Here is a 27912-nt window from a genome sequence, read left to right as displayed (position 1 = left end):
ACTGTTTGCCCCTGTATGTACACTTATTTGAGAATTACGAAAACAACTACTAAACGGATCTAAAACTAATGTACTTTATCTTCAAATCACCGCAATACTGGTACTTTTTGGACTAGTTTTAAAAACATTTGGAAAAAGTAAGGCGAGTTTAACCTTTGTTGCTGCCATTACGAGGCTAAAGCTGAAAAAAATAATTATTACTTAATTTGTACAATCAACTAACTAACGCTCAAAAGCAATAGCTTTAAGAAAAACAATAGTAGGACAAATACTAACGCTTCTCGGACCTCAGTTGCTGCCATACATTGATGATTGATAATATGATTGATAATAACTAATATATTTCCTCTAAGCTTCATTTAGAGAAGTGTTAATGACTGTTAGAGTCATTAACATCTCTAACAGGGTTTAACTCGAACAAGAACTTTATAAAGAAAAATAATTCAGTTCCAAGCTCAGCCAAAGCCTGAGCATCAAACGTGTGTTCAATTTGGAACATTGCTGAGTGTCATGATGCAATGCAGAAGCTTTGCTGGAGTGCATAAAAACCCATTTGTTTTCTGTTTCTCCAGTAAAGAATATAGTCTCTAATCAATTGCTCCGATGTTTCAATGTTTTCCCCGCATTTAATTTGCACCCAAATATAGTTGCGCGACGCAAGTATATTAATTAATGATTGATATTATTAGTATTAATCAGAGAAAGTCAAATGTGATTCATACAATAGATAATGGAGTGAGGGTGGTCTTGTCTTGAGTGTTTGGAAGCTGCCCGCAAGTTGCTTCACTTCCCCTTTTCCAGTTAGGTAATGCCTCCCGTTTATTTCAGGGTTTCCTTCAGTTCCTGTTAGCTGACATTTAGAGCGGGTGGAGTAAATGCACTTCAGTGGACGGTTGCAGTCTGTTGTAACAACCTCAGTGCATGTGACTCAACTGATTTTATCTCTTTTATTGTTGTAGTTCTTACCGACGATTTCCATGAGAATTGGACATAAGGAGAAATTATGTATTTGTCCCTGTTTTCGACTTTTGTGGTTGCGGCTCTCTTTCTCTCTCTCTGCGACTCTTTCCTTTTAAAAGGTAGGATAAACTTTTAAATTAGTTAATTAATTAATTTGCGTGTTTTAGTTAAAAATAAACGTTTAAAAAACAAATTTGCTGACAAGTCGTTTGACAGATTTGGGGAAAAACGCGTTTGTGTGTATGGTTTTTCTTTATTGGTTTCATGTTCAACCCACGTTTCTATCTATCTATCTATCTATCTATCTATCTATCTATCTATCTATCTATCTATCTATCTATCTATCTATCTATCTATCTATCTATCTATCTATCTATCTATCTATCTATCTATCTATCTATCTATCTATCTATCTATCTATCTATCTATCTATCTATCTATCTATCTATCTATCTATCTATCTATCTATCTATCATGTTCAAATATCAGTTTCTTTTTGAGCCCTCTGTTCTGTAGGAAAGTGTTTTTTGTGTGGTGGCGTTTATACAAAGAAATGTCTACAAGCTGTATCTCATTTTAAGCTGCCTATCCGTATTCATGCTCCTTCACGTTTTATGTTTTTTTTTTAAAAATAATTTTATAGATGTGTTACTCATAATCTGAAGTGGAGTGAAAATCATGATCATATGTAGTTTTGAAATACATTTTCAAATGAAAATCTCAAAAGGTGATACACATTGAGTCAGTGATTGACTCGGTACTTGGCAAAACTGCTGTGAAGCTTTTTGGGGGTTTGTGTCTCCAAGCTTTGCTTTTCTCCAACGAGAAAAATTAGATTGGATGGAAAACATCTATGAACAGCAAATTTTTAGTCTTGAGATACATTTTTGTGAAGATTTTGGGCAGGACTTTGACTAGGCAAGCCTCAGACATGCTTATGCTTTGATCAAGATGTTGATTTGTTCTAAGTGGAAAAATCATCTCAATGAACAGAAATCCATCTGGGTGAAAGTTATCAATGACATGTATTTGACTTAGTAAAACGTCATGATGGATGGTTTTGCTGGTTTCCTTTTTCGGTTGCTGGATTGAACTCTGCTTTAAGATTTTCAAAACTTTACCACTGATATGTCTTGTTCTTTGGTTTTTCTTGATTCAAACCTCTAGGTCCTAGACACTTATTTACTAATCAGGTGACTTCAATTTGATTTGCAATTCTTTTTATTTTTAGAGGCATCAGATTAATAGGGGTAAATCTACTCCACATTTTTATATTTTTGTTTATTTCACAAGGATTGGCTGCCTTTTAATTTTTTTCTCTCATGTGAAATCACATTGAAGTCTGGTTATGACATGACAAATGTTTGAACTTTCTAGACGCTTGAATATCAGTATAGAGGCTTCAGGGGGGTTGCTAATGGAGCTGCAACAGACAAAGTTGAGTCACTTGGACTGGATCCGCTCTTAGTTCCCAAAAAAGATAATGAAGGTACTTTTTCCATTGTTATTGGCAGCTGACCAGGAGTAAACACAAAGGTCAGAAAAGTAGGAAAAGAAACTTCACACACAGGGATTGTGGACTGGAGCTTATTTTCCACCACTCATATTATTATTTTCTGTCCTAGAATTTAGCAGATTTCTATCACTATGTAAATCCCCTGAGGGTTAGTCTGTATCATTTTTCACAAGCCAGGATCAAAGCTCTGTCTTAAGAACTCAAGTGAAAGTGAAAGGCAGAGTCACATTTAAAAATAATTTCTCTTTGCGTCATGCAAATCTGAGGTTCAGTTGATGAAGGTGTACAAATAAAAACTGTTGTGTAAATAAAAATATGAGCTTAGTTAGACTAATTACTTAGAGAATTATTTGTTTTTATAAAATAACTACTTAGAGAAATGTTAGTTTTTATTGTTAATTTCTGCAATTATTGCCAATAATGTATTTGACTTGGGAGGTTTTGGTATTGATTCAGAATTAGGAATTGGTGTAGCTAATGTTTAATTAGTATTTCATATGTTGTTGATGTGACACAGTGATTTGCAAAAGTCTTCCCATCAGTTGGGCTTATTCATGTTTCCTGTTACCACTGCAAACATTAAGGTCTTTTGTTCTGATTTACACCAACCATTTTTAAAACAAAGGAGACTGATTAAATGCAGGGTCAGATAAACAAGTAGGAATTCAAAGGAAAGTCAAGAAATTATTCAAAACTGTCTTCAAAAACGCACACACAGAGACACAAGGTTGGGTGCTTAGTATAAACAACGAAAGAGTTCATGGGAATCATGATAATGAGTGAACTTTTCCTGTTTATTTTTATTTCCTGCAGGCCAGCATGTGATCTGTAACGTTTTCCCTAAAGACCTGTACGTAGAAGAGGCCGCCAGTGTTGAGATAGTGTGCCAAACGTCATGTTCAAATCATGGCAAAATCTTCTGGACACTGAATGGAAAAAACATCAATGAAAGCCAGTCGAAAACTATAAACGCAACACACACTGTCCTGTCACTGAGAAACTTCACTCAATCAAGGGCAGTTGTGCAGTGTCATAGCTCTTATGGGAATCAGCTCTTAGGAGGCGTCACTATAAGGACATATTGTAAATTAAAATCTTCTGTATTTCATTGATTAGTATTGCTTGTCATTCCTGCCATGACATTACAGTCTTTACCTCTTTTTTCATTTGCAGCAAAGCCTAAAAATATCACATGTGTCTTGCATTATGATGTAAATGGGCCGAATGGCGTGCCTAAACTCTTCACATGTTCTTGGGAGCATCATATGGATTCTTCACAAACAGCAAACTACACCATACTTACGTATGTCAAGCATGTTTTCATTTAGCCAATCAAATGTTGTTAAATTATTATATTTAATACATATTTTTTCTTTCTGTAGTGATTCCTTGAAGGAAATCTGCAAGTCACAAAAAGCAAGCTGCACACACAATTTCACACATTTGGCAAATCCAGATGATATAGTTGCTAATATGTACTACTTTAACCAATACACTGTTAAAGTCAGAGCAAAAACTCAGTACGGGGAGACGGACTCTGACCCCTATGTGTTTCATCCACGTAGCATAAGTAAGTAACATAAATTAAAAGTTTCACAAATATGCACCTGTTTATCTTAATAATTTTCTATGTTGTGATGATTACTACATGTTTCCTCAGCGAAAATTAATCCTCCAAAGAATTTGAAGATAATTTCCTCGTCAGAGCATCTGTTGGTAAAGTGGGTCACGGACGAACGCCGTTGTCAAGTCAAATACTACAAGGTAGGAAAAATACAATTGTGTGTGCAGGGACAATAGGAAAGCAAACATGAACTCTTCAAAATGGTGATATGAAAAGTATAGCTAGAAGATTTCATAACTGATGAAGAAAGGATTTTTTTGTTATGAAAAATTTAAATCTACTTAGTGATTAGCACTGTAAATCGGTAGGTAGAATTTGGCTTTGGCTTTTGTTGATGTATTAACTAAAAATCGGAATTCAGTAATATAGTTATTTGTGGCCAAATAAAAAAAAAAAAGGTCTTCAAAAAGTAATAGGACCTTTGAATAATTTCTTGGGTGCCAAATGAAGCAAACAAAAACTGAAAACAAAGCTCTTACAGTTAGTATATGAAGTTACGGTACTCATCTGTTACCTGCACAGAGCATTTTAGGTAAATTATTAATATTTGTTCATTCCTACTTTACAGATCTTACAACATTGTGGTTAAAGGGAGGTTGAAATAATTAGCTCAGCTGGTGTTGGTAATATGCGGATGTGTCCTCATTATGGGGACAAAATGTTGAAAAATACAATAGAAGAAGTTGAAGATGTGTTGACACAACGCATTTATTTGATGTGAACGTGTTCATGCTGGTAATAAATGTTTTAATTTAATTGAAGCATCACAAAAAAATCATGAAACCTTGTTGAACTGCAGGGTAATTTGGTTAACTGGGACTATTTATTCCACATTAAAAGCTAGAACCTACATGCTAGGTCTTGTTTCTCACTTGTAGCAAGCAGAAGTCATCATCTGCATGTACAGCAGGGTTGTCCGCATATATAATCGATTATACAAATATACATTTTGGAAATCCGTAGCTGCGTTTGCTTTTGAAAATGTTTTTCAAAAGTGCAAATGTTTTCTCATTTAGACAATTTCTGTCTTGTTTGTTTCAGACATCAGAGGCTGACAAAGCCCCAGAGGTAAAAAAGAACACTTTGTCTTTTTATGGGATCTGTGATAATTCATTATGAATTCCTTACAGAAATATGTATTTTAGTTGTATATACAGTAGATAAAAAAATATTGTATACCTCTGGCAGTTTTTTTTCTACTTGTTGCTCTTTTGTCACAGCTTTATCATACTTACGTCATCAAACAAATTGTGTAATGAAAGACAGATAACCTTAGAAAACATACTATTGCTCTGTATTATATGACTTAAAGATGTGTGACCAGCAGAGGGGGTTGATCTTTTTACACAAGACGCACCAGAGCACGGAGTAGTCTACAATGATTTATTAACAAATTCCATTAAAACATTTTTCCTTTAAAACATGGCCTCAGGCCCACTACTCAGCCCCTAGAAGGAAAAGGCATCAAAAATAAGGACAATTTAAGTTATTCCCAACAAAATGAATGAACAAACAAAACATGCAATGCAAAAGAAAACAAATTAGTAAATCAAACAAAGGAAAGCAAACAAATTAGTAATTTAAATAATAAAACAAACGGCAAAGAAAAGAACACAACCACTGCAAACGATGGGACAAATTGTCATTGTCCGACTTCTAATGTCTTTTCACGCGGGGCCAGAGGAGTCGTGCCCCGCTCGTTCCGCCAGCCCAAGCGTCAGCAGGCTCAGTCGAGAGCGGCCCAAACAAAACCGGCAAGACAAGACAGCAGGAGCGTCCAAGCGCTGTAACTCCAGATGTGGTGACACAGCCGACCAGGGAGGGAGCGGATCAGCAGGCGAGGGCTGGATGGAAGCCGCTCGCCGCACCAACCTCCAACTGCAGCCGCCAACGCCAACTGCGCAACGTATTTTGGATGAGTGGATCGAGCACACCAGCCACTTGGGCAGCCAACATACAGCAAGGAAACAAGGCACATGCACCTCGCAGCGGACTGCTCAGCTTTAAAGCTATCTGCCCCGCCCACCAATCAGTCGCTACACCTGGTGTGTGTAGTTGGGAGGGTGGAACACCATCCCACCACATTCTACCCCCCGGTGTTGCATCGTCGCCCCGACGATGAATCTACAAACCTCAGCACCAAGGACGAAAAACTGCTAACTGGGAGTTGGAGACTGGCTGACTAGATCCTGCAGTATGACCCACAGGTCGAGGAAGATGATGGACATTCGTATGCTGACCAGCCCTGGAACGAACAGTGCGACGCAAGGGTAGAGGAGCTGTCCCAGAAGTTTGAGCAGGGTGACCATGTCCTGAAGCAACCTGTGGAGCTGCAGAGGTGGATGGTACTGAAGTATCGGGAACCAATAAGCACAAATCATCCTCCATAGAGTCATCCAGCCCCCCTGAAGGAAAGGTAGGTTTTAACTGCAGGGGTACTGGCGTAGGCTCTGGCCCAACCCGAGCTTTCAGCATGTCACGATGCACCTTTCGAGTTCTCTGCAAATCACCTACAGGAGCCACAGTATAAACCGGCCCTCCAGCTGTTGGGGCCCTCACGACCTGATGGATAACCGGGCTAAAGAGGTCCTGGATTTTATGGCGACCTCTAGCACTATGATCGCGCAGGTAAACCAACTGTCCCTCCTGCAATGGAACCTCCCGGATGCCCTGATCATGATGTTCTTTTCTACGCCCTGCAGCTGCCAACAAGTGATCCTGAGCATGACGGAACGCCATAGTTAACCTGGTCTGATGCTCAGCCAGCCAGTCCACCACTTCACCTGGTGCAGGGTCCCGAATGCGACCCAACAAGAAATCCACAGGCAGGTGAGGTTCACGGCCAAACATAAGGAAAAAAGGAGACTCGCCAGTGCTCTGATGAGGGGTAGTGTTATAACAGAAGAGTACTTGTGGAAGACAGGAAGCCCAATCCCGCTTCCTAGATGTTGGTAAAGTGCGCAGCAGGTTATGAAGTGTTCTATTAAAGCGCTCACACTGCCCGTTTCCAGCTGGGTGGTAAGGGGTAGTGCGCGACTTTTTAACCCCATACAGGTTACAGAGCTGCTGAATTAACGCACTCTCAAAACTCCTACCCTGATCTGAATGAATACGACTTGGAATCCCAAATCTAAAGAACCATTCAGTGAGCAAAATCTGGGCAACAGTGGCTGCCTTCTGATCCCGAGTTGGAACAGCAATGGTGTACTTACTAAATACATCAGTAATTACAAGAACATTTTCCAGGCCATTTTGTGAAGGCTCCAACATGGTAAAATCCATGGCAACAATCTCGTTTGGCCGAGAAGCCAACAGATGACTCATGAAAGTGCCAGAGCTAGATGGTACATTTTTAGCAACCTGGCACCGTTGACACTCTTGTACCCACTGTTTGATGTCATTAGACATCCCAGGCCAGTAACAGCGCTGCCGTACCAACTCTGTGGTGCGCTCCACACCCTGGTGTCCATGCTCTTGATGTAATTGAGTCAGAACATCCGGTTTAAGAACTGACGGCAAAACCAGCTGTAAGACCTCCTCACCACCATCTGACCGATGGACCTGACGGTACACCACACCATCTCTGCCACGAGGGCGACCCCACTGTCTCAAAAGAACCAAGGATAATTTGGGAAAGCGCTGCCTCTCCTCAGGAGTAGGATAAACCTGCCTCCTCCAAAAACCCAAAATGTCCTTCAGGAGAGGATCAGCTTCCTGCAAAGCACAAAGATCAGACACAGAATGAGACGGCAAAACAGTCACCATAGATTGGGTTACTGACAATGGAGCAGGAATTGGGGCACACTGAAGAGCCTCTGGGACAGAGGTACATGACAAGAGTTCTGCCAGGCTGGCACCTGATGTTGGCTGGCGGGAGAGCGCATCAGCATTATTATTGCTGCGTCCAGAACGATACTTAATATCGAAATCAAAAGCAGCAAGTTGAGCAACCCAACGGTGCTCCATGGCACCAAGCTTGGCCGACTGAAGATAACTCAACGGGTTGTTATCTGTGTAAACTATACACCGGTGGCCCAAGAGATACTCCCGGAACTTCTCAGTCATGGCCCATTTTAATGCCAGAAACTCCAACTTCATAGAGCTATAATTAGCCATGTTACGCTCTGAAGGTTTAAGACCTCGACTGGCATATGCAATGGGCCTCACTCCATCCTCTGTTTCCTGTGACAGTACTGCCCCAAGTCCACTGTGACTGGCATCAGTCTCTAGAATGAAGGGACGTGAAAAATCAGCATATGCCAACACTGGTGCAGATGTTAATTTAACTTTTAAGGCCTCAAAGCTCTCCTCACACTCTGATGTCCAAGCAGATTGAAAAGCCTGGCCAGACCCCTTCCTGGGCTTTGTGCCCACTTGTTGTGCCACCAGCCTATGAAGAGGACCCGCTAGCCTAGCAAAACCCTCCACAAAACGCCTGTAATAACTTGCAAAGCCCAAAAAAGAGCGAAGCTCTGAAACATGTGTGGGACGTGGCCATTTAGCCACTGCTTCAGTCTTGGCTGGGTCTGTAGCTACACCTTTATCTGAGATAAGGTGCCCCAAGTATTTAACCTGTCGCTTGAAAAATGAACACTTTTCAAGCTTTACCTTCAGACCTTCCCTCTGGAGCCGAGCAAGAACCGTTTCCAGACGCTCAATGTGCTGGGAGACTGAACCTGAAAACACAATGATGTCATCCAAATACAAAAGAAGAGACTGGCACTGCTGGTCCCCAAACATCCTCTGCATAAGACGCTGAAAGGTACTAGGTGCATTACAAAGCCCGAAGGGCATACGGTTCCACTCAAAGAGTCCAAATGGCGTACAAAAAGCAGTTTTTGACTTGTCCTGTTCTGACACAGGCACCTGATTGTACCCACTGGCTAGATCTAGGGTGGAAAACCACTGGGCCCCAGAAAGATGGTCCAGGCTTTCCTCAATGCGAGGCAATGGGAAAGCATCTTTTCTCGTCTTACTGTTAAGCTGACGGTAATCCACACACATACGCAGGCTGCCATCTTTCTTCCTAACAAGAACGATGGGAGAGGCATAAGGACTGCTGCTTTCTCTTATTACCTGGTTCTGTAGGAGCTGGTTGATGTGTGACTTGGCAGCCTCGTACTCTGAGGGAGGGATACGTCGGTACCTCTGCCTGACCGGGACCTCATCCAACAGGGGAATGTCATGGGAACACCAGATTAGTGCACCCCAAGTCACCTTCATGAGCTGAAAAGACAGAGCTGTACTTCTGTAGAAATGACTGGACCTGCCTTTGTTCAGTTTCTGTCAGTGCAGACAAATCAACAGAATCAAGCAAACTCTGTTCTGGACCAAGGGCAACCTGGGAAGAAACTGTAGCACAGGGCCTTATTTCTGTCACATCACGGGGCAGGCTAACCACTTCAGTTCGACTCAACAAACCAAGGTGAGTTCGGGGATAGAGTACAACATCCGTAGTTCCAAAATTTAGGACAGGCACATAAGCAGTGCCGTGCACAGCCTGAATGAGGCATGGAGAGGCTAATAAGCCAGCTGGTAAGCCAGACTCTGGAGGCTCAAACAATAAAACCTGACCAGCAAGTTGTTCAGGGCAGGTTGCAGCTACAAATTTCATAACCCCACCAGTTATCCTCACTGGTCGAGGGCCCCGGACCCTAACAGCACCAGTCAACTGTGCTGGGGACTTAGCTGCTGCTTGATGACACTGCTGCAGGGCCTCCACAACTGGACCAGGAGACTGTGTTACTGAAGGTAAATCAAAGAAAGAGCCTCCATGTGCCCCAAAAAGTTCTTGGTAGACACGATTAATTATGTTCATTCCCAAAATGCCAGGAACAGAAGAACCAACATTAGTGGGGTCCTTCACAACCAGAATTCCACAATGAGGAAGCACTTTGTCACACAGAGTGACATCCAACTCTAAATAGCCAATGTATGGGATGGAAAGACCATTGGCTGCTGCAGCCAGTGACATGACTGAAGGCTATCATGCCCCAATAATGCAAAATGTTCCTGAAAACAGCTCTCGGTGATTGTCGACACCATGGAACCTGTATCTACTAAACAAGTAACAGAGACACCACTCATGACGACATCAATGACTGGGCAGGATGCCAACAATTTTGACGCGGCTGCTGTTTGCGAGCCTGCTATTCCCCCACCTGAGTTGTGGCTCAACAGCTCAGTGGGTGCTAGTTTTCCGCCTGGTTAACATTAGCTGGCCTTGCCACAGAGTTAACCCTAGCATGAACCCGCTCACCATCACACTCTCTGGCAAAGTGACCTGGCTGTTGGCACCTGTGGCAGACAACAGAACCTGGACGAGGATGCCGCACCTGTGGTAAAGAAGTCTGGAGAGAAGCAATACACTGGGTGAGTTGATTAATCTGTTCTTGTTGCTGTTTAAGAAGTTCCCTTAACTCACTAAATTCAGAGCGGGCAGCAGTAGGTGGAGTTAGCCGAGAGCTGCCATACACCCCGTACTGCAGCCCATATGTAGAAGGGAGAGAGTGACTACGCTCCCTAGCGCCACCTGGAAACCCTTGCCTCTCCCACCGAATTGCCTCCCCACGCACATCCAACAAGGTGGCAGTGGGATGACCCCGAACATACTGCTTAAGTTCCCGGCGGAGAGCACTATCCAACACATGTTCTACAAACTGGTCACGCAGCAGAATATCAGCATTCAACAACCCATCAGGAGCATTCTGCTTAACTGGTTCCATGAGGGCCATCAATGCTAGGGAAAACTGCAACAGTGTTTCCTCCTCCTGCTGCTTCCTAGAAAAGAATGCATGCTGAAGAGTTACATAGGACTCGTGCAACCATACAACTCCCTCAAAATAGCCAAGATCTTAGCTGGATCATTCCTCTCTGCACTGGTGCGGTACTTTATTTCCTCCCTTGCCTCCCCCTCTAGATGATCAAAAAGGAAGAAAGCCTGGTCTGCCGTTGACAAATGGCGGGCCCGAATACATGATTGGGCCTCCTCGATCCACTCACCAATCCCAATGCCAGTCCTACCACCGAACATGGGACATCGGTCCCTGGGCACAACCACCAACCGCTCAGCAACTACAGGCGCCAGCAGGCATGACACCACCAGCCACAGCTGGGAGGGAGCGCGCCCAGCGAACCTCCAATCGCATTCTGCTGACCAACTCCATCCACGGGCGGCCTGCCACCTCCTCCATACCTGCAGGGGAAGACTACCAAAAGGAAACACGAGAAAAAAAACAAAACAATGAAAATAAATCCTGAACCCACAGTTAAGTCTTCCTTGGATAGCTACTGCTGTCTTGTCTTACAACACCATGAATAAAAACACAGCTAAGACCCTAAACACACACACAAAAAAAAAAACAAAGACAAGTCCGTGTTCAATGGTGCATCCTGCTCACAGCGCCAAATGTGACCAGCAGAGGGGGTTGATCTTTTTACACAAGACGCACCAGAGCACGGAGTAGTCTACAATGATTTATTAACAAATTCCATTAAAACATTTTTCCTTTAAAACATGGCCTCAGGCCCACTACTCAGCCCCTAGAAGGAAAAGGCATCAAAAATAAGGACAATTTAAGTTATTCCCAACAAAATGAATGAACAAACAAAACATGCAATGCAAAAGAAAACAAATTAGTAAATCAAACAAAGGAAAGCAAACAAATTAGTAATTTAAATAATAAAACAAACGGCAAAGAAAAGAACACAACCACTGCAAACGATGGGACAAATTGTCATTGTCCGACTTCTAATGTCTTTTCACGCGGGGCCAGAGGAGTCGTGCCCCGCTCGTTCCGCCAGCCCAAGCGTCAGCAGGCTCAGTCGAGAGCGGCCCAAACAAAACCGGCAAGACAAGACAGCAGGAGCGTCCAAGCGCTGTAACTCCAGATGTGGTGACACAGCCGACCAGGGAGGGAGCGGATCAGCAGGCGAGGGCTGGATGGAAGCCGCTCGCCGCACCAACCTCCAACTGCAGCCGCCAACGCCAACTGCGCAACGTATTTTGGATGAGTGGATCGAGCACACCAGCCACTTGGGCAGCCAACATACAGCAAGGAAACAAGGCACATGCACCTCGCAGCGGACTGCTCAGCTTTAAAGCTATCTGCCCCGCCCACCAATCAGTCGCTACACCTGGTGTGTGTAGTTGGGAGGGTGGAACACCATCCCACCACAGATGCAAAGTAACAAAAATACCTTTTAACATGCTAAATGCTTTCTTAGCTTTCACAGCATTTATTGCTGTTGATCAATAAATGCTTAAAATTATTTACAGCTTTGAGCTTCTAAGATTTAACTATTTTAATAGCTATTTTTTCCCACCAAACAATATGATTTTTTTTTTCTTTTGTAGGTTTTGTGGACAAATCGATCAGATTTCAGTGCCACGATCGAGGAAGTGGAATCCTGCACAAACTACAATATTTCAGTCCGGTGTGCCACTGAAAGGGGACTTTGGAGCGAATGGAGCCCGGAGAAGACTGCTCTCACCAAACTGAACAGTAAGACCAATATTTAAATAAATTAAGCAAGTTGACCTCTTTAAGAACATCAGCAACAAAAAACATGAAAGAATTTTAGCAACAAATTCAAACCCAAGTTCTGAAACCTGATGCAAAAGTTGATTTGTTTGTGAAGTAACTTCATCAAGCAAACAGTGTCTGTGTCTCTGTGCTTCCTTCTTGCCCACAGTGCAATGAGGCATTATCTATGTAAATTACAACTGGAACAAATAACTGCTTAATGTCTAAAATCTAAATTGTTTGGATATTTGTGGATTGTGCAGAGACAAAAGTAGAATAGAAGGAGAGAAAAAGCACACATACCTGTTGGCTTTACAAAAAAGGGATATGATTCACAAAAGGTAGAAATCATTCCCCCAGACACTTGTGCCTGAAATACATGCAGATTGTAGTCTGCTTTGTGAATCCTGGGCAGAATGAAAGCGAAAAAGGAGAAGATTGCAATGTTTTGTAAATTCCCGCCTCAGTATCGAGAAGTGCAAAGTTGGTAGAGACATACCCCATAAAACTTGAAGCTGTAATTGCAGCAAAGGCTGTGTACAAAGTATACATTTTCTTTCACTTCACAATTATGCACAACTATTTGACATACTGGGTGGTATGGTTAAAACAGGGGTGTGCAAACTTCTGGATGGCACTGTGCATAAATCATTCGTGTCTCTGTTTTCCAAACCCTCTTTAAGTGTTCATGTAATAGTCAATTTCAAGTCACAGGATCAGACGTGGCTGCAGAAATGTGTTACTTGAGATTTAAATCTAGCCAAATTTCACATTCATTCTTATTGGTGTGACACAATGTTGATGAAGCCGTAAGCTTGTTGATTATTAACTGATTTGGTTCTACCCACATAGTTTTGCCATAAATGACGGGGTTAAACGCTTCTAAGGGTATGTTTGTATTCCACATTGTCATTCTGCAACCATTTCTTGGAAAGCCAAAGCTTTGCAGTAATTCAAGGCATGACTGCAGTTTCTTTACAGCTGTTGCTATGACAACAAGGTGGTTTTGGACTTAGTTCAAGGTGTGAATGTCGGCTTTCTCTTTTCTTGGCTCTAGATGAAAATAATCCAGCATAAATTCTGTATTTGCCTGTCTGTTGAAGTGGGATTAATTTCTAATTTATATGAAACGTTTTTAGGGAGCCGCATCAGGATGCAACTTTGGAGAAAGGTGGCTGAATTGGAAAAAAACGGAAAGAGAAAAGTTCATCTCATGTGGAAGGTGCAGAAAATAGCAAAATGTTTTGGGAATATTTGTTGGAAGTGGATAATTGTTGGATTGCTGTCTAACATTTCATTCTTCTCTCTATACCAGGGTATTCCTTCAACATGTAGAGAGGCACTCACAGTCAAACAGGTTGCCTACAAAGACAACACAATCACAGGAAATTACACCTATACTTCATGTGGCAGCTCATCTTGTGATGTCGATGTGGACCACCATTCACACAGATTTTATCTCACAGTTTCCAGTAATGGTGCACTGCTCGACTCGGTTTATGTTCCAGCTGTTGGAGACAGTTAGTTTTACTGCTATATGTAGACATTTTAAACAACAACAAGATTTTTATCCTGTCTCTTGACTTGTTGGTTGTTTTTCTCTTCATATCATCAGCGGGCCTTCCTGAAATTTGGAGCATCCAGACAACAAAACATAGAATGGGAGGTGCTATTCAGGTCAGCTGGAATGTGTCAGAAAAACCCATCAGTAGTTACATAATTGACTGGACCCACGATGGACGTTGGTACTACTGGAAGGAGACCATATTCACTAATGCAACATTGTTTGGTAGGTTAGAATGTGTGTTAAAGAAAGTGTGTGAGTGATCCGTCCTCCCATTTATCAAAACATCAGTTAATGGCTTATCTATTATCAACTCAGTGAAGAGAATAATGGACTCATTAGTGGAATTTCATATTAAAAGCTGTTACATAATGCATTTCCATGGAAGATTTTATCAATTTAAATAGGTTTTGTTAGAAGATTGACTTCTGATATTCATGTGATGATGTTCTTACAAGAAAATCTAGTCTCTTCCTGCGTGACTCATATTATAAGTCATTTGTTTTCATTGCACTGATAAGCTGCAAGTATGTATTATGCTGTATTTTTATTTTATCTTGTTTCACTTTTTTTGAACTCATTTTTATTGTTTTCCAGATTTATTTGGTCATTGAATGTACCTTAAAGGTGTTGCGACCTTTCCTTGCCATTTCAGTGTGAATATATTTTTTCTTTCTCTTTTTGCAGGCCTGTTGCTTAGAACACCTTACAACATTACAGTAACACCTCTCTTCAATGACATCACAGGGCACAGCATCCACTCAAATCCGTTCTGCTCCAGTACGGGAGGTAAACACCAAATCCACTTTTCATTAGCACAAAAAAAACATACAATTGTGATCTGTACCTCTGAGAAGTTTGCATATACTCATCACCAGGATTAAAGTTAAATTGGGCCTCCACTGAGATATTCAAAATGTAATAATTACTCAAAATGAAATTCCAATCACTAAAAAAGTAATTTGCTGTGGACTTTGTTAATACATCCAAGCTCAAGTATTTACACTCCCCCACCCACACTGAAACGTCTCTTTGCAAGTTGCAGAGACATCACATTTTTTTGTGGTTATTGACAGTTTTGAAAATGTTATTCCTGCAGTTCTAGAGAACATCTCTGTCACAGTTGAGGAAGCTGACGATAAAAGTGCCTTTGTAAAGTGGTCAAAGTCACAGTCACGGAATACCTGCAGTAATGTTGATACATACATAATCTTTTATGAAGCACTGGGACTCCAGCACAGTAAGTTGGCCCTGTCTTTGCTAATGTTTTTACATCATTTTTAAAGACCACATTCATAACGATAACAGAATGGTTTTCTACTAGATGTTTCTGTTAGTGGTAGTGAAGACGGAGTCTGGTTGAAGGACCTGAAACCTAACACCGACTACAGTGTCAAGGTTGAGACCACAAGTGACAACGAGACTGATATGAGCAGCACTGTGTATTTCAGAACAAATACATTTGGTGAGTATTATTAAGAAGCTATTCAATTTACTAAAAGGTTTGTTCTTTGCAACAGAAGAACAAGTGAAAGATTCTATGCTCATATGCTGCAATGCAAAGTTGTCACATTAAAGTTCAGAATTCAGTTTTAGCCCTCACATGTAAAGAATCGCAACAAAAACAGAAGAAAGCTTTAACATCCACACCCTCAGCTTGTTAACCCATATCATGATCATAAAAGGGGGATCTAAATGATTACAACTGTATTAAAGAGTTGAAAAATCTGAACACGGTGTTGTCAGGCAAAGATTAATCACCTGAAGGTGTGTGTTATTTTTTCCTCAGGATGACTCTTGAAGCAGTTTGGCATTGGGTCGTGTTTTTCTTGGCTTCGCTTGCCGAATTCCTTCATGAAAGCTTGGAAGGGAAATGATTTTCCTGTTTTTGCTTGTCAAGGCGATAAGACACCTGTAGCTATAGCTACATTTCACTGTTAAAAATTCACTCATTTCATTTGATGCGTCACATATTGAGAGTTGTGGATGATTTTTTTTTCATCTAAAAATTTAGCTATGACAATTTCCTCTGTCTTTCATGAAAGGACATCCCTTTTATCAGAGGAAACCATTCCTAGATTTCTTGTACCGCTTTGTTTATATTTCATCCATTTCAAGCTTCTCAATGCTCTATAATATTTTTTTTTACAAAAGTTAGCATAGAAGTTTATTAGAAATATAGAATAGTTTTATACTTTTGCTAATAAATTAACTTGCATACATTACATTTAGCAAAGCATAACTAAATTGCATCTGGAAACAAATATGTAAAAGCATTACCAATTTTATTTTATATTTTATATTTTATTTTATACTGCTTTCATTATGGGGAAAAAAAACTGGATTGTTAATTAAGTTTTTAATGAAAGTGAATTAGGCAAGCAAATTTTTGAGTGGTTTTTAACGTTTAAAATTTTTTTTTAGCTGTTATTATTTATTAGAGTCTTTTTTTTGGAGGCATAATATGCTCTAAGAGAGTTCTGTTAAAATGGACTCAAACTTAGTTTCTCTTTGTAGATACAGTATGATGTGAGATCACGACCACCAAATATGGCAATAATTTCCAGTGAAAATTCTTTCTTTTTCTTGCAGCCATGACAAATATTAGCATAATACATTTTTGTTGTAATCTACAGATCCCAGGCTTATGAAAGCTCTAAGCATCTGTGGAGGCATTCTTGTGATTCTTGTACTGTCTATTGGGTTGACCTGTGCCATTCAGTAAGTTTCACTCCTTGATTTTTCCTTGTCATTTCTGTTTCTGATTATTCACCTGGAAAACCAAACGCATACAAAAATTTAATGATTGTTCATTTGATTTTTAGGTGGAAGAAATTTAATGACAAGCCTGTGCCGAATCCTCGTCTCAGTTCTGTGGCAAAGTGGCTGACACAGAGTCATGAAAAGGTAATTTTAATGTAAATCATGATAAAGTGGGATGGCATGCATGCAGATTAACATCAATGAAGTCATAAAATATCTTCTGCTAACATTTTTGTGGTCCTGTGTTGAGTTACTTTATTGAGTTTATGGTGCAAGCAATGACACATCTAGTATTATATCCAGTGTGAGTAACCACATAAATATAACCACTCATACTTGATAGACTGCTCCCTAAGTTAGAATGCAAATTAAATATTTACTGTTGGTTTTGTAAAAAATTGTAAGGGCATTCCCAAACAAGATGTTATCCATCATCCTACACCGAGTAAACATAGTTTTAATTAAAAAACTTCCCAAACATTGGCTAATATTTCCAGGGTTGTAGGCGACTACAGTCGCTAAATGTCCTAACTGATCAAAGAGTATGTGGTTGTAAATTCAGGTTTTGCCATCCAGCCAAAATGAATAAAAAGTTCCTGTTTTCTCTGTGCAGACAAGATTGCTAATAAAAACAAACGGGTGCTTGCAAAACTCGACCTAATTAATAGGTGTAATGCAGAAACCTGTCTTCAAACTTCAAACTGACAGAATGGCGATGACTCAATCAGAAGGTGCAGGTCCTGGAAGTGAGGTAAATCTACAAAAGATTTTATTTTGTGATTTGGCATAAGTAGAGATTAAAGTACCTTCATATCATTTGATGTATTTTTAAATGCTTTCTGCCAGAGTGATAAAGTGTGATTTACAGCAACAAACAGTGGAGTTATTTGTAGACACTGATTTCATGTTTAAAACTAGTGTAGAAAATAGACAGATTTGACCAAAACTGCACTAAAATTTGAGCTGATCCAGGAGTCAGTTTCCATATTAAAACATTCAATTTCTGTGAACAAAGGCAACATGTCTGGATGCATTTTCAGGAAACAGTTTGTTCTCATTAAAAAGAACATGACCACATTGCAGATGAGGTTGAGACTTATTCCTGCATGTAAACAACCAAATTTTAGCGATTTTTCCTTTTTTTCTACTTTAAGTCAGAAGTTTACATACATTTCTTTGCGTTTTAAGAAAATAGCTTTTCAAACTTAGGAACTTGGCTCAGATGCTTTGCGATATATGCTTCCTCTAGCTTTTGCACAATAACTTGCTGGAATTTTAGCCCATTCCTCTTCACAGATGTGGAGGAACTGAAATAAATTTGTAGGCCATTTTTCTTGGAAACACCTGAGCTCTGTCCACAAACGTCCTATAGGACTAAAATTAAGACTTTGTTGAACTCATTTAAAACCAGCTGATGTTTTGAAATGTTGTCTTTGTACTTCCACATCCTGTTGTTTCCTTGTAATGTGATCGCTTTAGTAGAAGTGCACCGCTGCCTCCTGCAGTGAAACACCCACACCATATCATGCAACTACTGCGGTCCTTCATTGTTGGGTTGATGTTCTTAGTTTTGTAAGCTTCCTCCTTTTTCTCTTCAAGTGTAACAGCTGTCAGTATGACTAATTGCACTAGTTTTGGTTTCATCTGACCACAGGACATGTTTCCAAAATAATCAAGGTCTTTTCCCTGAGTGCATATGCAAGTATGACTTGCATATGCAAGTCATACTTGCACTCATCCACAAAGGCAACTCCTTGCTGAGTTGCCTTTGTGGATGAGTGTCTTCAAAAGATGTTTTGTTCTGATCTCATTTATACGTATTGCACCAATACATGTTCATCTCAGGGACATTTAGCCCGTCTCCTTCCTGAATAGCATGATTGCTCCACATTTCTTTATCTGTTGTTGAACAGATGAATATGGACCTTTCAGGCATCTAAACATAATGCTCTGCCATATATTTTGCTAGATTTTATTTTATTTTTTTTCAATTTTCCACAATGTCACACAAGGAAATAGTGTTTGAGCTGTTGTGTTAAAATCATGCTGAGGTGTTTCTTTAATAAAATCAAAACGAGAATAAAATCAGAAGAACGCAGAGAAATAACATTTCCATGTGGGCTTTCTCAAACTTCTGACGTAGAACAAATGACAAAAATTCTCTCACATTATGTTAGTTCTGAAAAAAATAGAAATCATTTTGGTGATCTTATCTGATGGGAAACTAGAAACGGTCAAATTTGATGTCAGACACCCATCAGATTTCATTCAATGGGTGTAAATATCTGGTTTCAACTGTGAAACATTATTTGTAGATTTTGGTTGTTCTAACTTGCCTCATGACACAAGTTATGTTTGAATAATTTTGAGGCTTTGTGACAAAAGCTACACTTCCTCTGACCGCATGTTTTTCAATGCACAAACTCATCTACGCTGTAACATAATACTCTAACACACAGTGGTTACAAAACCTTTCTGCCCTGAAAAAGTATTTGTAAGCTTGGTTTGTGCAGTATACAAATACTGCAACCAGGGGAATTAAATGGGGGGTTATTTACAACAGGATCAGCTGCCAGGATATTGTTTTTGTCTTTTGTATATACTATCTTATTATCTCTGGCAAAGTCTAAGCATAAATTTATCATTTTTGCAAACTGCTTTAATTTCTGAAGTGGACCTTAAGCTATCTCAGCTGTGGATTTGGGAGCCAGAGTGGGAATCACTTAAAATGTCCAAACTCTTCCTCCTTTTCAGTTGTGCTATAATGCTGAAAACTTTTTACAGTTGATTGTTTTTTAGTTTAGCATTAGATCTACTTTCCATTTATAATAATTAGTTTGAAGCAGTTGCATAGATATCTCCAGGCTCCACCATTTAGATTTTCATAATTCAGGAACCATCCCTCCCCCCATCAACTTGTTGTGGGCTGTTAAATCCTTCTTTAGTTGAACAGTGATTGCCAAAGACATTTGATTGTGTACAGATCCAGAGGTGGAGCTGAATTAATTAAATGCCAAACATTTTTTTATTCTGAATAACTTTTGTCAGGATCTGCAGCAAAGCAGATTAGGCCCCTGACTTGCTGAGGTTTGCTACTGTTTGCTGACTTGCATGATCATTTTCCAGTTGGAAAAACAACAGAAAACATCTCATTGTTCATAACTAATGATGAGACTACCACAGGAAACTTCAGGAGAGTAAATGTGTAGTTTCAGAGTGCTTGGTGCAAAGTTGAAGTCTGAACATTAGTTACGTTTAATCTTCTTGACACCTGATCTTATTTTCCCCCATACTTTGTCTGTGTGTTTCAGGTGGAGGGATTCTTCCAGCCATCTACAGATCAAATTGAAAACCAAGTTGTCACAGATAAAACTCAGAGAAATCAAGGAGCACCTCTCACTCCAGTCTGTAATGGTAACGGCTGCGACCCATCGTTTACTTCTATACGAGAGAATGAACCGGAAGAGAGGTTCTCTGATACCTCAGAGACACAGCTCCTGTCTTCTCCAGAAGGATCAGTGGTGTTTCCTTCCTCACAGAGCAGCCCATATCGCAGCCAGGATATGTTGCCACGAGTGGAAAAGCCATCCAAGAGTGACTTGGGCAGCAAACAAGTAAAGACTTCAATGAAGAGTTTATACATAAGCTTGAACATGTTTGAACAAAGTGATGTTAGGTGAGCGTTGTGGCAACAAAACACAAGGTGAAGTTAAGATGAGTCATTCAGTGCAGATGTGCTGTGACAACACGTGGAAAGATTGTTGCCTAAAGTGAAACAGCATGAGTTGAAAACGTATGGTCTGTTTTTATTTACAGCATGGCAACCTCCTCATTACATTAAGACTAAAAAGCTGCGTTTTGGTCTTAAATCAAATCTACAACAAGACTGTTTGTAAAATTAAGTTCTCAGAACATGTTTCGTAGACTGTTTACTGTACCAAGAAACTATGTGTCATAGACTGTATTATTAAAGAACACAGCATGTTGATTGCATGATATATCAGAATACAGATTCCCAAAAATGCAAACCCCTCTTTTAAAATGCTAGGCTTGTCATTTAAAAAAAACATCCCAAGTAAATTTATCCTTTACAGTTCAACTGCAAAACTGTTGCTCCTATAGCCTGGTTACAGAAGTGTTCAGAGCGTTTGACTAAAACTTTAATATACCTTTTGATTCAATTTTAGCAATCTGTCCTGTTTTAATTAGTCTCTTGACATTCTACCTGGCAAAGGATTCCCAAATCTATAAGATTGAAATCCTCACAGATTTTTATGAAAACCATCTTTTCTTAAGTGTTGATCCAGATGGCTTCACTATGGCATTGAAAAATGTAACTCTGCTGTTTTTTGGGAGAAAGAACCTCTGTCTTGTGGCCATGGCATGCTTCCTTGTTCAGACATCTGGACACAGAATTACCGCTGGCTTTGGTCTCATCTGGAAGAGGTCAAAGGTCAGGCTGGTGTTCACGTCACAGAGCTGCACAGGAAGTGGATCTACTGAACCTGGAAGGTGATTGATCCCGCAGTAGAAGATTGTTGTTACACAGAGCACAACTGGTCTCTGTCTGAAATTCCTACAGTTTCTTCAGTGTTGCTGTGCAGGCTCCCCGTCCAGTTTCTTTTCATGAATTTTGGAGAAATGTTCAAGTTTAATAATGTCATTGTCATAGCCTATTTTCCTCACATTATTTGGGACTACCTTCACTTCAATTGGACTTTATTTCAAATTAATGAGATTCACCATATTTAATAACATATGTGATTTCACCACAGGTAAATGTTTAAATTAAATGCAAAACAATTTCAACAGTGTGTTAGTTTACCGGTGAAAACAATTATGTAAGATGGTAATGGTAGCCTTTTCTGAATATTTTATAATAAAAATTATGACAAAAAAAAAAAAAAAAACATTCTGCAGGATATTATATGTGAAAAAGGTTTTGAAAGGATTTGTTAAATTCATGTTTTTTTACAGAAATCTGAACTCATAGCAGGGGTTTTGTACACTTTGTGTTGTTTTCTAATTGTTTCCACAGAAATAAGCTTGTACAGTTATGTTTCTTTTATCACTGTGTAATAGAGCATGTGAATGTCAAAGTGGTTTTGATCTGCAAATAAAGTATGAACAATAAAGAAGATGTATAAACAATGATTAATTGAACCATTAATGGGACAAAGTAAAACAACAACAAAAAAAGAAACTTCTAGATGTGTTTTTGCTACAGCAAAATTCGGTTTTCCTTTTGTTTGTAATAATCTGATAGTCAGACGGAGATGCCAACAATCATTTTCTGCGGTTATTTCCAAGACAGCAAACAGGCAATACTGGTAGTAACATGATGGAAGCCTTTGTCTGCTTTCCACTGTGGTATGTGTTGCTAGGTTTCTGACTTCATAAACTTCAAAACAAACACAAACAAGGAAACGGCATTCCTACTGTTAATATTGGTTTACCCTGATTTTGTTGCTCTATGAATTACGATGTTATGTAAACAGGTTTTATTAATTCTTCAGGAGGATTAAATGTAAAGATATGTTTTATTACAACTTGAATACGTGGGGAAAAAAATGCATGGGTATCTACTTCAGTTATTAAAATTGCACATGAAAGAAATGATGGTCACAGTCGAAACACACTATAAGAAAACTATGAAGAGGCAAATTCTAAATGACTTATTAAGATGTTCAGGAAAATACTTTGAGTAAAAATATTCAATTAAAAGTTTTAACATACAGAATTTCTACTCCTTTTTGTAACACCTTCAAAACTTAGACATTATCCAGTGACATATTCTTAATGATTCATATCTTAAAGTACATAGTTAAACATGTCCATTCATTGAACCAAGAATATGTTTTCAAGTCAACAGTGACAATCTGCAGCCTGCAAAACCATACTAATTTACTAGTTTAATTTCACCTTTTCTGTACTACATGTAATATGATCGAATTAAAAAATACCACTAACATTTGATTGGGTAAGCTCTACACCGAATTTAAGCTACTCTCCACCAGTGCATGACAAAATCATTCTCTTTTTTAAAATCCAAATTAGTATTTGTTGCAACTTTCTTGTTTGCATAACATCTGTTTTAAAACAGCATTTCTTCTTTTAATCATACTTCTTTTCATCCTTATTCTGTTGTTTTTAATATTATTGACTGTGGATTCCTTTTAGCTGTATTGTCATTTCTTATACAGTTTTTTAATCACACTTTCAGTTTAGATTCATGAATTTTATTGCCATAGTGAAGCACAATAAAATTGTTTCCATGTCAGCCGCAGCATGCAGTTGAATAAAATTTTAAAATGTTTAATAAACATGAATGAATTTAACAACAAAATGTGAAATTCCACATAAAGTCATGAGGTTTAGCTTTAGTGCATATGCCTAAAAAAAAATCTTTGAGCTTCATGTCATTCTGAAATGCATCAATAGGTGGCAGCATTACAGGTTATCTGTCTTGAATCACAGATATTACTAAGAAGAAGGAGCTTGGCTCTGTAATTTAGCACAAGCTAACCCAGTGAAGTAATGCTTGCCTTTTTCTTACCATGTGGATTTAAAAAGGAAGAAAACACCTCGGAAAGAGAGAAGTAATTTTCGGGTGGTGCACTGCATTGACTCTTCACAGCCCATGTTGTGTTTAAATTCGTTCTCGCCCGTTGGAATGCAGCCCGGGCTTAAACTTGTTGGCTGATCCCTTTGAATTAGCAGCTATTGGGCCTTGAAGCCGCGGTGCTCGAGTGTAGTGTTAATCCGGGATCAGAGATCTGTGACCAACGGATACTTATTTAAGGTTTTGCTCATTTTTACAAGACTATTCTTAACATGTCGCACACTGGACCACCTCCTCGATGGCGTAACTGTCCCAGGAGAGGGCAGCCTGTGGCAGGTAAATAACATGTATCACATACATATGGGCTAATTTATAAAATGTTATCTTCTGCAAGCTATGTAAAGTGAATTAACTTGTTTGCCCAATAACATGTGGATGGTGCTAGATTCACTGTGTTCTCTAAAAATTAACTTGAAGTTAATTTAGAAATACTAGCTGTCTCAGTTTGTTGTTGTTTATCTTTGAAGGCTTACATGAATGTGAGTGAACAGTACTATCCAAGTGAAAGAGCTATATATAGTAAATAAACCAGTGATAGGTTTTTACCGCCGAGTCCCATAGCTCACTTACGAAATTACATAAATTTGATATGTTTTAAATTTGCATTTGGATTTTGTTGTTTTTTATATACCTAATGAATTTGCCGGATTTATTCAATGAAGTCTGGCGTGACGCTTCTCACACGCCACCTTTAAGGGCTGCAGGTTAAATACGCATGTAGTGGCTTTCAGTGGTGCTTTAAAACCAAAGTAGTATTCAAGGGCAACATTATTCAATTGGGGAAAAGTTGCATTAAACATTTTATTTCCATCTACAAGCTTTCTAGTATCACGTGTCAAAACAAACCGAGGCTATGCATGGTGCACGACGGACAGAGCTGTTCTTGTACCAAGTGCCAGAAACTCCTCTGCCTAGAATTGCAGCTGTTAGCACACACATTCAGTTAACGTTTAATACACAGGTGCACACAAATGAATTTCCCTGAAACGTTTCACTATACACAGCTTTCAATTTTCAGCTTCTGCTATTTATCTCAGGCGTGGAATCCTGGGGATTTTGCAATGAGTAGCATTAGCCCAGAAGGTTTTTGACATGGTGTCTGCAAAATCTTAATTTCACCCTATGGTCAGAATAATCTGGCTTTTATGATTAGAAGCAATGGATTGCAGTAAATCCAATTAAAAATCAATGATCAATTGTTAATTTGATGATATGACAGTGGTAATAGGGATGTTTTGTGGTAGAATATCCATCTACTCCACTCCATCTGAAGAAAGCAAATCTAAGTAAAAAAAGCAACAACTAAAAAACAAAAACCTTGTATTTCTTTGCAACCTGAGAATGAAGATATGAATTGAGAAAAAATATTCTACCCATCTTTCTGACTTTATAAATTTTTAAGGATATTTTGTATTTACAATTACATTGTGATAAAATTTGGAGTTCTAAAAAGAATAGTACATAAGAATCCTGACCTAAAAAGAATAAATTTAATATCTTATTTAGCAGATTACTCTAAAACTTAAGAATTCTTTCACATGGTGATGAAACACCAAAGTAAAAAAAAACACTATTAGAAGCAGTTGATTTTCTATTAGAAGTAAAAAGGAAAAACAGTTAAAGTGCCTCAACACAAGTCACAGCAAAGACAATTAAAATATGAGGAAGAAAGAACATTAAATTGTTGAGATAATCTACTTAACCTGGGCTAAGATAAATCAGTATATTAGTTCGAGATAACGCCTTAATTAAAAATCTTTGCAAAAAAAGTGACTTTACTGATTTAACATTTATTGATAATGGTTTAATAACTCTTTTTTTCCTAGGTAAATTCCTGCCTATGAAAACGATGTTGGGCCCCAGGTATGATGACCAAGTCGCAGAGGAGAACAGGTTTCATCCGAGCATGTTGTCCAACTATTTAAAAAGCCTCAAAGTAAGGAAATTACTAAAGACAAAAGCACTAATATTGAGAAGAAAACCCATTGCTTCACTGTCTCTGTCTTTTCCTCAGGTGAAAATGGGTTTGCTTGTAGATTTGACAAACACTACTCGCTTTTATGACCGCAACGATATTGAGAAAGAAGGAATTAAATATCTGAAGCTCCAGTGCAAAGGGTATGTGCCGATTTCACTGTAAATCTAAACAATTAAAAGTGTTTGAGTTCTGTCTGTGTTTAATGTGCTGGAGTTTGTTATTCCATACGTGTAAAGCCACGGGGAATGCCCCTCTAAAGAGACAACTGCAGTGTTCATCAGGCTCTGTGAGGACTTCATCGAGAAGAATCCCACAGAACTGATCGGTAAGCCATCTCTGTCTATTAATTCTCTCTATATAACTCTCTTCTAGTAGAGAACATTATACAGTTCAAAGGCAATGCATTGGTATACATTAAGGAAATGTATGTAAGCTTATTATTTTGAAGATGGTAATACATTTCTGACATATTTTGTGGCATTTAGCAAATAGACATAATTTTAATGATTCTAACTGACCTGATTTAGCTTTAGACAGCTACAAAAAAATTATGTGTTCATTTCTGCGGTGCGTGCAAATATCTGGTTGAATCTGTATATAAAAAAATTCATTTTTTTGGTGTTTTGATTTTGTTGTGATTGTTATTACATTCTGACTTTTTCAAGAATTATTTTCCAGTTAAGAAAAAAGAGCAGATTTGACAAGTTGTACTTCATTCAAACCTTCCCATTTTAGTTTTTAGTGGGGCATCTTGTATTGAGTCTAGCTCGTCATTAAGGGCTCTGATGAATACAATTAATTGCAAAGTTTCACTTAGTTTAACAGTTATGTTTCAGGGTTACCTTATTTTTTATTTTAGTTTGTTTATTTTGCATTTTTAAACATCTTTTTCTCCTTCAGTAGTTTGATTCTGGGGAAAACTCTTTTTGCAATATACTGCTGTTTACATTACATTTAATAAAGTTTACAATAACTTTGTAGACTTGATTTTACTCATGTTCAAGAAGGTGATAAGGCTGAAGGGCTAAAGTAGATGTTATTACGGTAGATTATGTAGAAGATGCAGTTATTTTGAAGCACTACCATTTGTTTACAGCAGAGGGCAGCATTACTATACAATAGGATCCTTTTACAGCAAAGTGTGTTTGCAAGCTTTGTCTAAATAAATGTCTTTTATATGTTTTACTTGCATATTTGTTCACCCACATCAATCATTTTCTTATTCTGCAGAATAAGCTACCCCGATTAAGTTTTTCATTATTAGTGGTAAAGAGAGTGGGTGAATTTTACACTCGCTCCCAAAACAGTTTGCTTTTTGTGGAAGTCAGTATTATATTCATTTGTAAAAGTGTAGGAGTTATCATTAGAACAGAAACAGCTCTCCTGGTGAACATTGTGTAGGTGATTGTGGGTGAAGGAGCATCAGTTGGTGTCTAAATTATTTTTTCTTTCCAACTGAAAATGTCAGTGTGTGGGTTTTATTGTATTGTTTTATGACTTTTGTTTTATGTAGTGCCTTCATAGATCCTTTAATTTTTTAACGTTTACTATTTTTTGCTTATTTCATTTTTATTTTAGTCAAAGCAATTAGTGTCTGAATAAATAATTAACAACAAAAGGAATCGTTTAGTTGAGAATTAATTATTGCCATGTCCTAATCAATGCATGAAACTGCGAAGACATGCAGTTTCACGCTATTGGCAGCAGGGGGCTCTCTGACACTTCGACTTTCTATTCATTGACTTTTTGCCTCCAAATTCAGCCTTGCCTTGTAAACCGAGTAGCCTGAGCACTAAAGCAGAGTGTCTGATCGTCATCTCAACAACATCCTGTCTTTAGCCAGCTGGTAATCAGGGTTGGCTTTCTCTGCAGAACACATGTCCAATTGAAACAGCTGGATTGATAAAGGCTGGTCAGACCTCATAATGTGGAGAACTTCTACTCCAGACAACTTTCATTTTGTTTCATTTCAAAGCTTTTGTATACCTTGCTAAGGGAAAAAAGAACTAGGTTCTTAAATTTGGTGCATGTAGGGGGATAAATGTCTCTGCTTTTGTTTGCTTTCATTGTTTTTTTTAGCATTTTCTGTTCATGCATAATTTCCTAAGTGTTTCACACATCTTTGAGTCTCCTGTTTTTGTCCAGCAGCTGGTTCGAGCCAGATTCTTGATGTAGGTATATAGTCAGAAAGCACTCTGAGACGATTCACTCCAGTTCTCAAAACATGGACTCATCTCAGAGAGGTTGACATGAACAGAGAGGGGATAACATGCTCTTTATTTTCTCTGTTTTTTGATTTATTGAATTTGATCAAGACTCTAAAAATAAATAACAGTTTCTAACCATGATGCTTTGCAAGG

General features: G+C 38.8%; 1 protein-coding gene and 1 pseudogene across 1 annotated transcript in view; both read left to right on the top strand.

The window, feature by feature from the left end:
* Positions 1–858: 858 nt before the first annotated feature.
* On the top strand, positions 859–22087 carry LOC122825440 (annotated as a pseudogene).
* Positions 22088–23420: 1333 nt separating this feature from the next.
* Positions 23421–27912, top strand: part of rngtt (RNA guanylyltransferase and 5'-phosphatase) — an 83563-nt gene continuing 79071 nt past the window's right edge. The window contains exons 1-4 of the mRNA XM_044106861.1: positions 23421–23850; positions 25401–25510; positions 25589–25692; positions 25789–25877. Of these exons, the coding sequence (XP_043962796.1) occupies positions 23787–23850; positions 25401–25510; positions 25589–25692; positions 25789–25877 (367 nt within the window). The 5' untranslated portion in view covers positions 23421–23786. The remainder of the gene's footprint in view (positions 23851–25400; positions 25511–25588; positions 25693–25788; positions 25878–27912) is intronic.

Source organism: Gambusia affinis, linkage group LG22, assembly GCF_019740435.1.
Source record: "Gambusia affinis linkage group LG22, SWU_Gaff_1.0, whole genome shotgun sequence".
Taxonomy (NCBI): domain Eukaryota; kingdom Metazoa; phylum Chordata; class Actinopteri; order Cyprinodontiformes; family Poeciliidae; genus Gambusia; species Gambusia affinis.
The sequence above is the reverse complement of the archived record's forward strand: the minus strand, read 5'-3'. Positions and strand labels throughout refer to the sequence as shown.